The following is a 15,116-nucleotide window of genomic DNA, read 5'->3' on the forward strand; positions in this document are numbered from 1 at the left end:
CGACTCCATAACCTTCAAAAAAAAAAAAAAAAAAACAATTTTACAGACAGTGTGGCATTATAGAACGAGAGAAATCGAAATGATTGAATGATTGATTACAATTTGGAAATTCCATTGTTCCATGAAGTACAAATTTGTACGCATTAGCCGGTATTGGTTTTGTCCATCGTAGACAAATGGGCGACTACTTTCAGAATTTTATTTTGTATATTCAAAAGATCTTCGAATGAAATTAATTCAAAATTTTATGCTAATCTTTAGTGTGGAAATATTTCCGAAACCATGAAGCCATAAAACAAGATAATACTATCACAAATTATGCATTCTGTAAAGAAAGAACAAAATATTTTTTTTTCTTTTCAAAACTTCCAGACTCATTTGCTTGTAATATTCTAATGTGGCCAGTCGAATTTCATCGTCCTGGCAAAACCGATCTATTTTCTTTGGGTTAATATACATCTAATAATCGACCTTTAAGGTAAAAATCAAAAATTCGGCTTTAAATAAAAAAAAATTAAAAAATGTATGCATGTTATAAAAGTATGTCGCTGTATAAACAAACCATATTATAAAATAAATTTCTATTTAGGACTCAATTTTCGAAATATAGGCAATGAGAATAATCCATGAAGAAAGTGTACGGGTTTTTGCTTTTAATCATAATTTACGAAATACATGCGTATAGAAATGTTTCTATTATTTTTCGAAAATTTTCCTAAAATTTACGTTTTAGGCCTGTTTTCGATAAAAATCTATATCATTTAAAAGAAAACTACACTTCAATTAAAACTCATTAATGTTTGCTTAAAGTTCTAATTATGATAAAAGAATTTAATATATATTTTTTTTACAATTTCTATGATTTTTTATAATTCTCGTTGCATTTCAACACGTTTAAAATTTAATTAAATTTTGACAAAGCTAAATAAAACCATTTTCATTTTTTTTCTATTCATTCTATTTACAAAGAGGAAAATGTAACAAAAATAGAAAAATTTTATTTCTATAGAAAATTTTGTCAACATTTTATTTCTATAGAAAATTTTGTCAAAATTTTATTTCTATAGAACACTTTATCAAAATTTTATTTCTATAGAAAATTTTGTCAAAATTTTATTTCTATAGAAAATTTTGTCAAAATGTTATTTCTAATGAAATTGTTTTCAAAATTTTAGTTCTATAGAAATTTTTGTCAAAATTTTATTTCTATAGAAAATTTGTCAACGTTTTATTTTTATAGAAAATGTTGTCAAAATTTTATTTCTATAGAAAATTTTGTCAAAATTTGTGGAGTACCACTTAGTTGGAAAGGAATATTTTCCAAAATCTAACAAACAGTAAAAAATCTACCATAGAAAATTTTGTCAAAATGTTATTTCTAAAGAATTTGTGAATTACCTCTTAGTTGGAGAGGAACATTTTACAATATCTAACAAAACATCAAGAATTCTACCAATCTACCAAACAGTAAAAAATCTACCATTTTTGGTAGAATCCTACCAATTGTGGCAACCGTGGTTCCAAATCTAAAAATCTTTGTCCACGGCTTCCATTATGTAGTTCTTTATCGCCAGACGCTAACCTGACACATAAATGCGTTCTTATTACGTTGTGTAAATACGTTGCGATACGTTTTGTAGTTATGTTAGATCTGGCATCACTATTTTTATTTTGACATTTTGCCTATTCTTCTGGTGTGTAAACGCCGACAGTTCGTAAATATTTGGCAAAAGTTATTACGATTAGTCTCTTTTTAAACAAAATAGTATTAATATTAAAACAAAGTAGGTTGAAGTAATTTTCCGACATGGAGACTTTGCTGGAACAGCAAAGACGATACCACGAAGAACGAGAACGTCTCGTTAAACTGATGGTTGATGAGTATGCCACTAAAAAGCTCAATGAAAAAGACCGCATATATTCGGAACATAGACTAAAGTACCTCGTGGATATGCATTACAATTCTACTTCCAAACTGAGAGAGCTCTATGAGGATAAGGATAATGAACGAAAATTGGAGATTCAAGCTCTCTCTGGCCCAAATGAATTCAATGAGTTCTACAACCGCCTGAAGCAAATCAAAGAATTTTATAAGAAGCATCCAAGTGAAGTAAGCATTCCACTATCGGTGGAGTTCGAAGATATGGTGAAGGCCTATAATAACCCCGATGAAATGTCAGCTCTAGTAGAGTTCACCGATGAGGAAGGTGGTGGTCGTTATTTGGATTTAAATGAATGCTACGAGATGTATGTCAATTTAAGAGGAGTTGAGAAGGTTGACTATATTACCTACCTCATGACATTCGACCATGTATTCGATATTGCCAAGGAGAGGAAAAACAAAGATTACAAAAAATATTTGGAGTCGTTAAACGAGTATTTGCACAATTTCATTTTAAGGGTTCAACCTCTACACGATATTGATGAAGAACTGGTCAAGGTGGAATTGGATTTTCAGAAGCAATGGCTTCAAGGAACATTTCCCGGATGGGTGTCCAAAGAAACTGAATCAGCATTAGCCAATACTGGTGCCCATTTAGATTTATCAGCTTTTTCGAGTTGGGAAGAGCTGGCATCTTTGGGCTTGGATCGTTTAAAATCCGCTTTAATGGCTTTGGGTTTAAAATGTGGTGGAACTCTGGAGGAAAGAGCCCAGCGTTTATTTTCGACAAAGGGTAAGAAGACCTTGGATCCCTCCCTAATGGCTAAGAAACCCTCGAAGAGTACTAGTGTACAAACCAGAGAGAATGAGCGTCACAAAGAAATTGCACAATTGGAGGCCTATTTGTACAAATATGCTGAATTGGTGTCCGAACAACGTAGTGCAACTAAAGAAAATGTTCAACGTAAACAGGCTCGAACTGGAGGCGAAAGAAATGACAGTGACATAGAGGCGAGTGATTCAGATATTGATGATGATCCGGATGCCGATGATGTCCCATACAATCCAAAGAATTTGCCTTTGGGTTGGGATGGTAAGCCAATCCCCTATTGGCTTTATAAATTACATGGATTGAATATTAGTTATAATTGCGAAATATGTGGAAATTACACGTACAAGGGGCCCAAAGCTTTTCAACGGCACTTTGCCGAATGGCGTCATGCTCATGGTATGAGATGTCTAGGCATTCCAAACACAGCACATTTTGCAAATGTTACACAAATTGAGGACGCAATTACTTTGTGGGAAAAATTGAAGTCGCAAAAAACATCTGAACGCTGGATAGCTGATCAAGAGGAAGAATTTGAAGATTCTCAAGGCAATGTGGTGAATCGCAAAACCTATGAAGATTTAAAAAGACAGGGATTGCTTTAATTTCGTTTATACTATATTAATAAATGGAAAACTAAAATCTCTGTAAATAAGTCGATTTATTTCAACCTATTGCAACCATAGTAAAAAAAGATACTAAATCGAGGAATAAACCGTAGCAGAGAAATTTTGGTAATGAATATACAACACCAATATTTACATTAACAGAATGAAGTATATAGGAAATAGAAGTCGTATAAAATGTAAAACGTACAACGTACCTGTCTGAATGTTTCAGATATTTTCACACGACTGACTTGCTTCTAAAATTGTTTATTTATTTGGAAAAGTGAAAAACGTCCACATATTTCTGTTGGATTTTCTTTATATAAATGTTGAAATAGTCTATAATATACCTTCTCATTCTTCACCATAGAGATATTTAAGTTAAGTTCTCAAACACACAAAAAAATTTCGTTGTTAAGAGAATAAGCCTGTCAAATAAGTCGTCTTATTTTCTTAAAAGTTCCCTAAAAAGGTTATGGCGAATTTTAAAGCGGCCTTACGAAAAGGTATTTTTAAAGACATTTTATGTTTTTAGCCGAATGGCTTGCTAATATGGTAAAATGAAAACAAAATAACTTACCTCGTTCCAGGAAAACAATTGATACAGTTTATATCTTTGAGTATCTTGCCATAAGCCGATATATAGAAAAAAACAACGTTTTTATCAACGTAAATTGACTATCATGCTCAGCTTTCTTCACTAGTGGCGCCATGATAGATTTTATGTGTATAAACAAGAGACAGTATTTAACAAACAACTTTTTAGATAGTTTTTTGCAAAATTGATTAATTTCACACATTTTTACAAAAACAAAGCTTCCGATAAATTCCAAATCGCTCAAGGTGGAAATAAGACGCGCGATGATTGGAATTAATAGTTTTTCATTTTGATCGTCCTTAAATTACCGCACCATGATGAAATTGGTATTCAACATTTTAAGTTATCCCATATTGGTTTTATGTATAATAAAACCAAATTGTTTTAACAAACGGCTTTTCTTCATAGCTAACGACGATATTTGAATATAGCCGTCGAACTAAACTTGACGCCAATGGCAATGAAGAAAAGTTTACATTCAACACCAAGGCAGATTTAGTAAGGTAGTTTTAGTATTACAAAAACAAAATTGTCAGTCGCCATATTGAAACTTTGATTGTCAGTCAAATTGAATTAAATTTCTCACTTGTTGAACAATATGTTCAACAAGTTGGAAATTTAAAGTAGAGAAAATCTGGAAATGATCGGTGTATGCTTCGAAATATGATACGGTCTACAAGAATAATTGATGTAATTCTTACCATCAATTATGAGGATAATTTATTTCGATACTTTTCTGTCATGATTTGGAGAAATACTGAATGGTATTTGGTAGGGGGAGATGAAAAACCCATAAAACCCCTTTAGCTACGCCTATGCCATACCGACAATCAAAGTTCTGCTCAAATGAAAAAATTGTAATCATCTGATAGCTTGAAACTACCTTCCTAAATATATGTACCTTGATTCAACACCTTCAAAACTTTTTTAGGGTATAAGTTTAGTAGAAAACAAAACTTTCTTAAAAAGACATTACCCGTAATAGTACATTACCAACATCAAATTGAAATTATATTTTGTTTATTGTCATAAATTATTTACGAAGCAAATCAGCTGATGGAATAAAGGACCTTACAATACATTTTGCACTAACCAATTTTAGCAAGAAAAAGAAGAAGAAATTGCGTCTTTGCGCGAAATTTATTGATTTATATACCAGACTCAAAGAATTCGTTTATTGAGCGGATATAATACTAAAATGCAGCCGGTAAGTACAAAAATAGTGTGTAAATTTATAAAAATTCATAATATGATTTAATTGTCTAAATTTTACTTAGACAATTGCTTCATATTTTCAAAAATCTGCTCCAAAAGAGAAATCAAATTCTGAAACAAAGGAACCTAAAAAACGAAAAGCTCGTATTATATCTAGCGACGAGGATGATGAAGTGGTAGCCGCTTCTCCTCATGTTGCTAAATCTAAGCGTAGTAAACAGTCATCTCATACGGATAATTTGAGTAACACCGACTCACCATCCTCGGCAAAGAAATTAAAATTAGACAAACTGAAAACTAAAGCTGACGATAAGGATGCACCGGTTAAAGCTGTTGATCCCATGTCCTTATTTGGTGGCGAAACAACTCGTGTTGAAGCTAAAAAAGCATCTAGGCCGAAAGACAAGGCAATACAGGAATTTGAGGACGATGCAATTGATGAGAGCCTAATGGAGATCGATATGGAAACTAGTGTTGTGGAAGCAGACTACAAAGTCAAAGAGGAAAAACAGACACCGTCGAAAGGACGGGATAAACATACACCCAAAAAGGAGAATGGTGTTAAAGAAGAGAAACGATCCAAGGAAACGATCCACAATAGAGATAAACATACGCCACGAAAAGAGAATGGTATTAAAGATGAGAAACGGACTCCAAACAAGGATAGTAGCAAAGAGCGTATGTCTTCCAGTGAACGTAAACATAAAGATCAGAAGAAAACACCCAGATCTTCAAAACATTCATCCGGGGACGAAGACCATGATGAACATAAGAAGAACAAGAAGCATAAACAAGACCTGGATTCAAGTAAGTGATCTTTCTACCAATATGTGTATTACATTATACTTTACGAACGGACAGGGTATTCTTGTTTATATATAATACTTTAAGACTAAAATAGTCTAATACATGTCGATTCTAATTGTAGGTGTTCTTACCGACGAAGAACGTCATGAACGCAAACGCCTCACAGCCATATTATATCAAAAGTATAAAAATCGTTCATCTGTCCTTCATCATGGCTGCAAAGAGGTTCCAAAGGTATGTTTCATTTTATTAATTAGTTGCTGTTTTAATTTTCTTTTGTTTTTTCAATAGGGTAAACCAAATTGCTTGGCCGGGTTAACATTCCTTGTAACTGGAGTTTTAGAATCTCTAGAGCGTGATGAAGCCAACTCTATTATAAAAGAATATGGGGGCAAAGTTATGACGACTGTGGGCAAACGATTAAACTATCTTATAGTAGGCGAAGACTCTGGCCCAAAAAAACTTGCTCAAGCTGAAGAGTTTCATGTCAAAGTCATAAGTGAAGATGATTTCTTGAATTTAATTCGAGAAAAATCGGGCATGCCAGTTGAAAACGGTAATGACAATGTGCGTGATGATGGCGAGAAACCCAGTACTAGCCCTAAACAAAAGAAAGATATTAAGACAGAAAAGATGGAAGATGTGAAAATTGAAAAGGAGAAAAAGGAATCACCACCAGAAAAGAAATCAAAACATCAAGAAATGAACAACAATATGTCTCCCAAGAAAATCCATAAGGATATTAAAAAGGAAATAGAAGAAATAAAACAGGAATTCCCTAGACCACCACCTGTGACTGAGGATATGATGGCTTGGGTCGACAAATATAAGCCGACAACTGTGAAAGATATTATAGGCCAGCAAGGTCCTGCCAGCAATGTAGCAAAGTAATTGACTTTTTGAGGGATTTATTACATCAAGTGAACTAAAATGTTACAAATTGTTTAATTAGGCTTACCAACTGGTTATCGAAGTGGTATACCAATCATGATGGCAAGAAAAAATTGCAAAAACCAAATCCATGGGCCAAAAATGATGATGGTAGTTTCTACAAAGCCGCTTTACTCTCCGGACCTCCCGGCATAGGTAAAGTTATGTCTGAATCCATTATGTAAAATAGCATTCACGTATGTGTTTATTTATCAGGAAAAACTACCACTGCCACTTTAGTTTGCAAAGAGCTGGGTTTCGATGCTGTCGAATTTAATGCTTCCGACACTCGTAGTAAACGTCTCTTAAAAGAAGAGGTGTCGGAATTGCTTTCAAATAAATCGCTTTATGGCTACTTCCATGGAAGTGGGAACGTAACAAAAAAGCATGTGCTTATTATGGATGAAGTGGACGGCATGGCTGGCAACGAAGATCGCGGTGGAATTCAGGAATTAATTGCCCTTATTAAAGAGTCGTCAGTACCCATAATATGTATGTGTAACGATCGAAATCATCAAAAAATGCGTTCTCTTGTAAATTATTGTTACGATCTCCGGTTCAATCGGCCACAACTAAAGCAAATCAAGGGACGAATTTTAAGTATTTGTGCCAAAGAAAATATAAAATTGGACCCTACGAAGTTAGATGAGATTATTTCGGCTACAAACAATGACATACGCCAGTCTATCAATCACATTTCATTACTAAGCGCTGGAAAGGATTTAAATTTGGCTTCTGACAAAGTTTCTTCTAAAGCTGAAGATAAGATTGCACAGAAGGATTTGAAAATGGTAAGAATTTTATTGATTACATGATCTTTAATAAGAGACTATAACTAACGATTTCTTTAAGGGTCCTTGGGATGTTGTTCGAAAAGTATTTTCTGCAGATGAACATAAAAATATGTCATTTTATGATAAATGTGACTTATTTTTCCACGACTACAGTTTGGCTCCTTTGTTTGTTCAACAAAATTACTTAATTGTCAATCCTGCAGGACCTAAGTAAGTCTCCAATGTATAACTAAATGTTTTGATATAAAACTACTTCAAAATTCTATAGGTCAGAAGTTATTCAAAAGGTTGCCAACACTGCAGACTCCTTGAGCTTGGGGGATTTGGTAGACAAAAAAATTCGTTCCAGTTCAGCATGGGCATTATTGCCCACACAAGCTGTTTTCAGTTCCGTAATGCCTGGAGAATATATGAGTGGTTATTTCACTGGCCAAATCAACTTTCCTGGCTGGCTGGGGAAGAATTCCAGAGCGACTAAACGTTCTCGTCTGGCGCAAGAACTACACGATCACACTCGAATAAAAACGTCAGGGTCTCGACTTTCTATTCGTCTAGATTATGCTCCATTTCTCTTAAACAAAATAGTCAAACCCTTGGTAGAAAAAGGGTTAGAAGGAGTTGAGGAATCTCTCGAAACATTAAAAGAGTATCACTTGCTCAGGGAAGATATCGAAAGTTTAATTGAGCTTACTTCATGGCCAGGCAAAAAAAGTCCCATGGACGCTGTAGATGGGAAAGTTAAGGCTGCTCTGACCAGAGCATACAACAAAGAAGTTTTGGCATATTCGTACTCTGCCGCAGCAGGTGTGAAAAAGAAACGAGCTGAAGCTATGGATGAATTGGAATCATTGGGCATGGAAGATGGAGAGGAAGGTGGTACAGCAACAGTAGATTCCGAGGACGATAAAGATGATGACTTGGAAAAAGATGGTTTGATCAAGGTAATTAATTCAAATTTAAAATGTGCTAGCATATATCTAAAAAATGTTTCGTATGTATGACAGGCTAAGAAAAAGACAGCTGCTTCAACTTCGAAGGCAGCTGCAAACAAGAAGGCTCCTAAGGCTAAGGCTGCTTCCAAATCAAAGAAGTAATCTTTTCAAGTGCATGTTTAAGTTTGTTATATTGTATTTTGTGTGATTATTTTCTTTTAAATATATATACTGGAAACTTTTAAATTAAAAAATATAGAAATATTGACTTACTGTTTGATTACATAGTAAACAGTCCACATAAGCAATTAGAACTTCCTACATAAATTGGCAATAAAACGCCTTGTGGCGATGAAGTTGAGATATCAAAAGAAAATCGAAATGTTTGGTTGAAATCTAAATGATTTTCCTAGCTGTTGGCTTCCCTCTATTATTCACATACTCATCTCATATTTACTATAAGTTTAGTATAGTTTAAATAAAATAATAAATGATTTTCTCCATTTTGGAAGCAAAGATCATTATTGTAACGAATAAAAACAGTATGTGTAGTAGTACTTCGTGTAAGCACATGCTCTACATTTATTTACAATTTTTAGTTATTGCTCATCCATTTTTAGGGAGTCTCAATGGAAGCAGTTCTCTTAGCTTCTTTTATGTCGCTTGCACTATTTTGCGTATCTGCACTCAATTTTATATTAACGGCTGCCAAGGCCTCTCTTATCCAGTTGGGCACCGGTTCATCGACAAAATGCTTTTCCATAAATTCTTTAACAAATGCGGGAAACTGATCCTTTTGAATGGCACTACGCATAGCCCTCATTAGACGTAACTGGAAAGCAACATTGTGTATGCTTAAAAGACTACAAGAAACACTCTCCACTGTTACTATGTGATGAAGATATGACCTCGTGTAGAGTTTACAAGTACTACATTCACAGTCTTCATCTATCGGAGACATATCCAAGGCGTACTTCTTTTGCTTTAGATTTAGTTGTCCATGCATTACCAGAGCACATCCAAATCTTGCTGTTCGTGTGGGAAAGACACAGTCGAACATGTCAATACCTAAAGCTACACACACCACCAAATCAGCGGCAAAGCCAACTCCCATTAAGTAGCGAGGTTTATCCTTTGGCAATAAATCGGTGCACGTGTGAACGGTGCGCCAAAATTCGTCTTTACTCTCGCCACCACTCAATCCTCCAACCGCATATCCACGCACCTTTCGCTGCATAAGACCAGCTACACATTGCTTACGCAGCTCAGGATCTAATCCTCCTTGCACTATGGGAAACAAGCTTTGATCATCATCCCTAGCATGAGCTTCAATACATCTATCCACCCATCGAATAGTTCTGTACATAGCTTCCTCCACACGGGGACCCGTAGTCGTTGTTTTCACAACATCATCTAATTGCATCATAATATCAGCACCTATGGCGTTCTGAATTTCAATGGAATGTTCTGGTGTTAACATGCACTCGGAATTATCGAAGGGTGAACGAAAATTCACACCCTGTTCATCTATTTCAGCCAATTGTAATAAGGAGACCATTTGAAAACCACCCGAATCTGTTAATATAGCTCTGGGCCATCCCATAAATTTGTGCAGGCCACCTGCTTTCTTCAGAGTTTCAATTCCTGGTCTCATTCCCAAATGATATGTATTTCCTAGAAGAATTTGGCAGTTCAGATCTATTAATTGTTGGGGTAATATTCCTTTCAGGGTTCCTTGAGTTCCAACAGGCATAAAAACTGGAGTGTTCACTTCGCTATGTCGGAGTGTCATTAAGCCAGCTCTAGCTTTAGACACCGAGCATTCGGCTACAACTTTATATGTCAGCGGGGGTATTTTATTCGATGCCATTAGTATTTTTCAAATAAGCACGGCAATGAAACAAGATTTTCTATAAAACCACCAACTGAAAGAATGTTTACAAAAGAGCGTGCTTAACAACGAACAGCAGCTGACTTTCAAACTACTAAATGAAATCGGTAACGACGATGATAATGCCATAATAACATAAGGGTGCGTTCATACCTGATGAATTTTTTTCTCGAAACTCAAATGATCACAACCAAGGCATATTAATTAAAGGTAAAGTCACGAGCAAACGTGTGTACACCCCATGATATTTAGAAAGTCAAACTAAAATGACAGGTCACTTAAGTTGACATTTTGTGTATGTGTAGTGTTGTTGTATTGTAATATTTATGTACACAAAGAATGTAAACAAACATACTAAACGTAAACAAAGCCTTTGACAAGATGAATGTCGATATTAGTCACCTGATTGCATGACTTTACCTCTTTAATATGCCTTGGATCACAACTAATGGTGTTTTCTTTTCTGAAAAAGTGCTTTGCCTTCATTTTGTCTGTACAGAATGCGCATTTTTAAAATGTTACCAGCAACCTAAAAAAAATGCTATCATTTCAGCGGGCAGAAAATAATTCAAAGAATGAAACAGGGCAATCGCAGCACTCTCGTTTGTTGGCAGTGCTGAAAATGCCCGTAACCCTGCCAACATTTTTTGAATTTGGGGACTCTTTTGAGAATCCCCACTACGTCGAAAACAATCATATACGACATCAAAAACTCGTCGGAAAAGCGCCGTCACTATTGAGAAGTTGTACCACGCCAAGTTACTACAAAAATGTTTCGCATGAGTGCAATTATTAGGTGCCTTTATAGATCAATTTAGAACGACGCCAATAAGGGACCCTCCAAACAATCAGAAAAAGTGCATTTTAAGATAGTTGTAAAAGAATCATTGTGGTCGAGTAAAACACGTTTGTTTAGATATTTATTAATTTGATTAAACATTTACAAATTCTTAAAAATATAACATTTATACCACTATCACATTACATTTAACATAATTTTTGGCATTAATGATGATGTTGAATTACAAGTAGCGAGTTACATGTTGCTGCGTCTGTCAACCAGTGTTTTTATTCCATGGAGGCAGCGTGTCTGTAAAATATCTGAAAAACAATCACTTTATTCCATTTGGAAAATCACCAAATTGTTCACCAATATACCTTTCACAATTTTAAGCGTATAATCTATGTTTTCAGAACTTTATTTTCGTTTTTATTTAATTAAAATATAACAAGCTGGTTGCGCTTGGCGTTTCACAAAAAAATGGCTTTTTTAACAGTAGGGATGGCAAATTACTTGCATGTACTTTTTGATGTACCTTTTCATGATGGTTGAAGTGACATTTACGAGTCTATGGTAACGATGAGGTTGAAATGGAACTTTGAAATGCTGGCAGGGAATTTGCCTCTATGCATGGCGCTATTTTCACAACAGAATTCGAAGCCTTTTCGCACTTTTGCCTGTTTTTTTTAGAAAAGAACCTAAAAAGTACATTTTCCGCGCAAAATGCAAAAAACGTGCGCATTTTTAACAAGAAAAGGAAACGCCATAAGTCAGCAAAAAAAGGCAAAAAATAACCCTGCCAGCATTTCAAAGTTCCATTTCAACCTCATCGTTACCACAGACTCGTAAATGTCACTTCAACCATCATGAAAAGGTACATCAAAAAGTACATGCAAGTAATTTGCCATCCCTACTGTTAAAAAAGCCATTTTTTTGTGAAACGCCAAGCGCAACCAGCTTGTTATATTTTAATTAAATAAAAACGAAAATAAAGTTCTGAAAACATAGATTATACGCTTAAAATTGTGAAAGGTATATTGGTGAACAATTTGGTGATTTTCCAAATGGAATAAAGTGATTGTTTTTCAGATATTTTACAGACACGCTGCCTCCATGGAATAAAAACACTGGTTGATAGACGCAGCAACATGTAACTCGCTACTTGTAACTCAACATCATCATTAATGCCAAAAATTATGTTAAATGTAATGTGATAGTGGTATAAATGTTATATTTTTAAGAATTTGTAAATGTATAATCAAATTAATAAATATCTAAACAAACGTGTTTTACTCGACCACAATGATTCTTTTACAACTATCTTAAAATGCACTTTTTCTGATTGTTTGGAGGGTCCCTTATTGGCGTCGTTCTAAATTGATCTATAAAGGCACCTAATAATTGCACTCATGCGAAACCTTTTTTTAGTAACTTGGCGTGGTACAACTTCTCAATAGTGACGGCGCTTTTCCGACGAGTTTTTGATGTCGTATATGATTGTTTTCGACGTAGTGGGGATTCTCAAAAGAGTCCCCAAATTCAAAAAATGTTGGCAGGGAATACATATTTTTTGCAAAATTTATTATAACTTGATGGGGATTAGCCCAAAGCAAATTTTCACAAAGTTTGTATTCCTTAAAGTGTTTGTATTCCTAAAATCATAATTTTTTCACGATTACTTTTCTTTAATAATCCATTTTTAGAAACACAAATTTTGTGAACATTTGCTTTGGGCTATTCCCAATCAAGTTATAATAAAATTTTCAACAAATATGTATAATTTTATGCCTTTTTTACTGATTTAGTTTTCACTTTAAAGCTGAGTACTACTATGTTCAGTTTTCAAGCTGAAAACCAGCTTATTTTCACGGTTACTTTTTTTTGTTAATTAATTTAGAAATATAAAATTATATGCAACCAATTCCTTGGATCTTTTCCATCCAAGACTTGAAAAGACTTGATCAAAATATAATCGTCTTCATAAATATATATGTACTTTTAATTTAGTGTTTTGGTGAAAACCCCGAACATAGTACTCACCTTAAGGTGGGTATTAAGTTCGAGTTTAGCCGCTAAAAATGCCATTTTTTCACGACTACTTTTCTTTAATAATCCATTTTAAGGAACACACACTTTGTGAAAATTTGCTTTGGGCTTTTCCCCATCAAGTTATATATAATAAAATTTGCACTTTAGCGATTTTAGCGGCTAAACTCGAACTTAATACTCACCTTTAAGGTGGGTATTAAGTTCGAGTTTAAGGTGGGTATTAAGTTCGAGTTTAGGCGATAAAAACGTCATTTTTTCACGATTACTTTTCTTTAATAATCCATATTAAGGAATACAAACTTTGTGAAAATTTGCTTTGGGCTTTTCCCCATCAAGTTATAATAAAATTTGCAACAAATATGTATGATTTTGTGCATTTTTCTTACTGATTTAGTTTTCACTTTAGCGATTTAAGCGGCTAAACTCGAAGTTAATACTCACCTTTAGCCGCTAAAAAACTCATTTTTTCACGATTACTTTTCTTTAATAATCCATTTTAAGGAATACAAACTTTGTGAAAATTTGCTCTGGGCTATTCCCTATCAAGTTCTAATAAAATTTGCAGCAAATAAGTATAATTTCATGCATTTTTCTTACTGATTTAGTTTTCACTTTAGCGATTTTAGCGGCTAAAGGTGAGTATTAAGTTCGAGTTTAGCCGCTAAAATCGCTAAAGTGAAAACTAAATCAGTAAGAAAAATGCATGAAATTATATATATTTGTTGCAAATTTTATTATAACTTGATGGGGAAAAGCCCAAAGCAAATGTTCACAAAGTTTGTATTACTTAAAATGGGTGAAAAAAGAAAAGTAATCGTGAAAAAATTACGTTTTTAGGTGAGTATTAAGTTCGAGTTTAGCCGCTAAAATCGCCATTTTTTCACGATTACTTTTCTTTAATAATACTTTTTAAGGAATACAAACTTTGTGAAAACTTGCTTTGGGCTATTCCCCATCAAGTTATAATAAAATATGCAACAAATATGTATAATTTTATGCCTTTTTTTACTGATTTAGTTTTCACTTTAGTGAAAAAACTCGAACTTAGTACTCACCTTTTAGCGGCTAAACTCGAACTTAATACCCACCTTAAACTCGAACTTAATACTCACCTTTAGTGAAAAATGACGATTTTAGCGTATAAACTCGAACTTAATACTCACCTTAAGGCATTATCGCAGAAAATTGTTTCCTATTCTGAAAAGTTTATAAAGAGCAGCTTTCAAAAGTGAAAATCGTAACCATGTCATTTTCAAGTAAAGAAACTTATTGAATTTATGCTTCCCCCGAGACATGTTCTGTTTTGCAACGAAAAGTTTTATTACATTCCTTTTTTGCATTTGATTTCTGAGAGATGAAATGTTACGCAATGGATATTCGGAATCTTTTCCATCTATGATTTGAAAGATTCTACAAAAATACAATTATCTTGATATATATTTTTGAATATTTAATTGAGAGTTTTGGTAGACAAACCGAATATATGAAAGGAGATGCGATTTTACATCACGTTTGACATTTGACAGAGGCGATTTTACATCAGGCGTCTACTACCAAGACATTTTATCATGTCAACATATACATTCACATTTGACCTGCGTGAAGATAGCGACGTCGCTAACTTTCGATAACAGGGTTATCGAAAAAATAACAGGGTGACACAGAGACGACAAAAACTGAATTAATATAAGACGGACAGACAGAATATTTAATGAAATTTATGTATTTCCGTGCTTAAAAACAACGATTTATACACAGAATATGGTAGAGAACAGCTTTACCTACAATTTGGTGTCCCAC

The 15,116-nt window shown here is 34.1% G+C and overlaps 3 protein-coding genes and 2 long non-coding RNA genes across 5 annotated transcripts; 3 read left to right on the forward strand and 2 right to left on the reverse strand.

Moving 5' to 3' along the window:
• Positions 1-1,675: 1,675 nt before the first annotated feature.
• On the forward strand, positions 1,676-3,366 carry LOC142239278 (splicing factor 3A subunit 3). The gene has a single exon (XM_075311058.1). It carries the CDS (start codon positions 1,808-1,810, stop codon positions 3,314-3,316), a length of 1,509 nt encoding a protein of 502 aa, XP_075167173.1. The 5' UTR covers positions 1,676-1,807; the 3' UTR covers positions 3,317-3,366.
• A 1,605-nt stretch (positions 3,367-4,971) lies between these two features.
• Positions 4,972-8,857, forward strand: LOC142237631 (replication factor C subunit 1-like). Its single transcript, XM_075309008.1, has 9 exons — positions 4,972-5,124; positions 5,195-5,939; positions 6,061-6,173; positions 6,231-6,826; positions 6,892-7,025; positions 7,086-7,660; positions 7,722-7,873; positions 7,932-8,604; positions 8,668-8,857. Exons 1-9 carry the CDS (start codon positions 5,116-5,118, stop codon positions 8,755-8,757), a joined length of 3,087 nt encoding a protein of 1,028 aa, XP_075165123.1. The 5' UTR covers positions 4,972-5,115; the 3' UTR covers positions 8,758-8,857.
• Positions 8,858-9,144: 287 nt separating this feature from the next.
• Positions 9,145-10,582, reverse strand: LOC142237632 (queuine tRNA-ribosyltransferase catalytic subunit-like). The gene has a single exon (XM_075309009.1). The coding sequence runs from the start codon at positions 10,463-10,465 to the stop codon at positions 9,212-9,214; it is 1,254 nt and encodes a 417-aa protein (XP_075165124.1). The 5' UTR covers positions 10,466-10,582; the 3' UTR covers positions 9,145-9,211.
• Positions 10,583-11,373: 791 nt separating this feature from the next.
• On the reverse strand, positions 11,374-11,858 carry LOC142241920 (uncharacterized). The gene is made up of 2 exons (XR_012723870.1): positions 11,645-11,858; positions 11,374-11,587 (listed from the first exon to the last, which is right to left on the reverse strand). It is a non-coding gene; the product is annotated as an uncharacterized LOC142241920 (long non-coding RNA).
• Positions 11,859-11,992: 134 nt separating this feature from the next.
• On the forward strand, positions 11,993-12,570 carry LOC142241820 (uncharacterized). The gene is made up of 2 exons (XR_012723826.1): positions 11,993-12,299; positions 12,357-12,570. It is a non-coding gene; the product is annotated as an uncharacterized LOC142241820 (long non-coding RNA).
• Positions 12,571-15,116: the final 2,546 nt, after the last annotated feature.

The sequence above is a fragment of the Haematobia irritans genome, chromosome 5 (assembly GCF_050003625.1).
Source record: "Haematobia irritans isolate KBUSLIRL chromosome 5, ASM5000362v1, whole genome shotgun sequence".
Lineage (NCBI taxonomy): Eukaryota > Metazoa > Arthropoda > Insecta > Diptera > Muscidae > Haematobia > Haematobia irritans.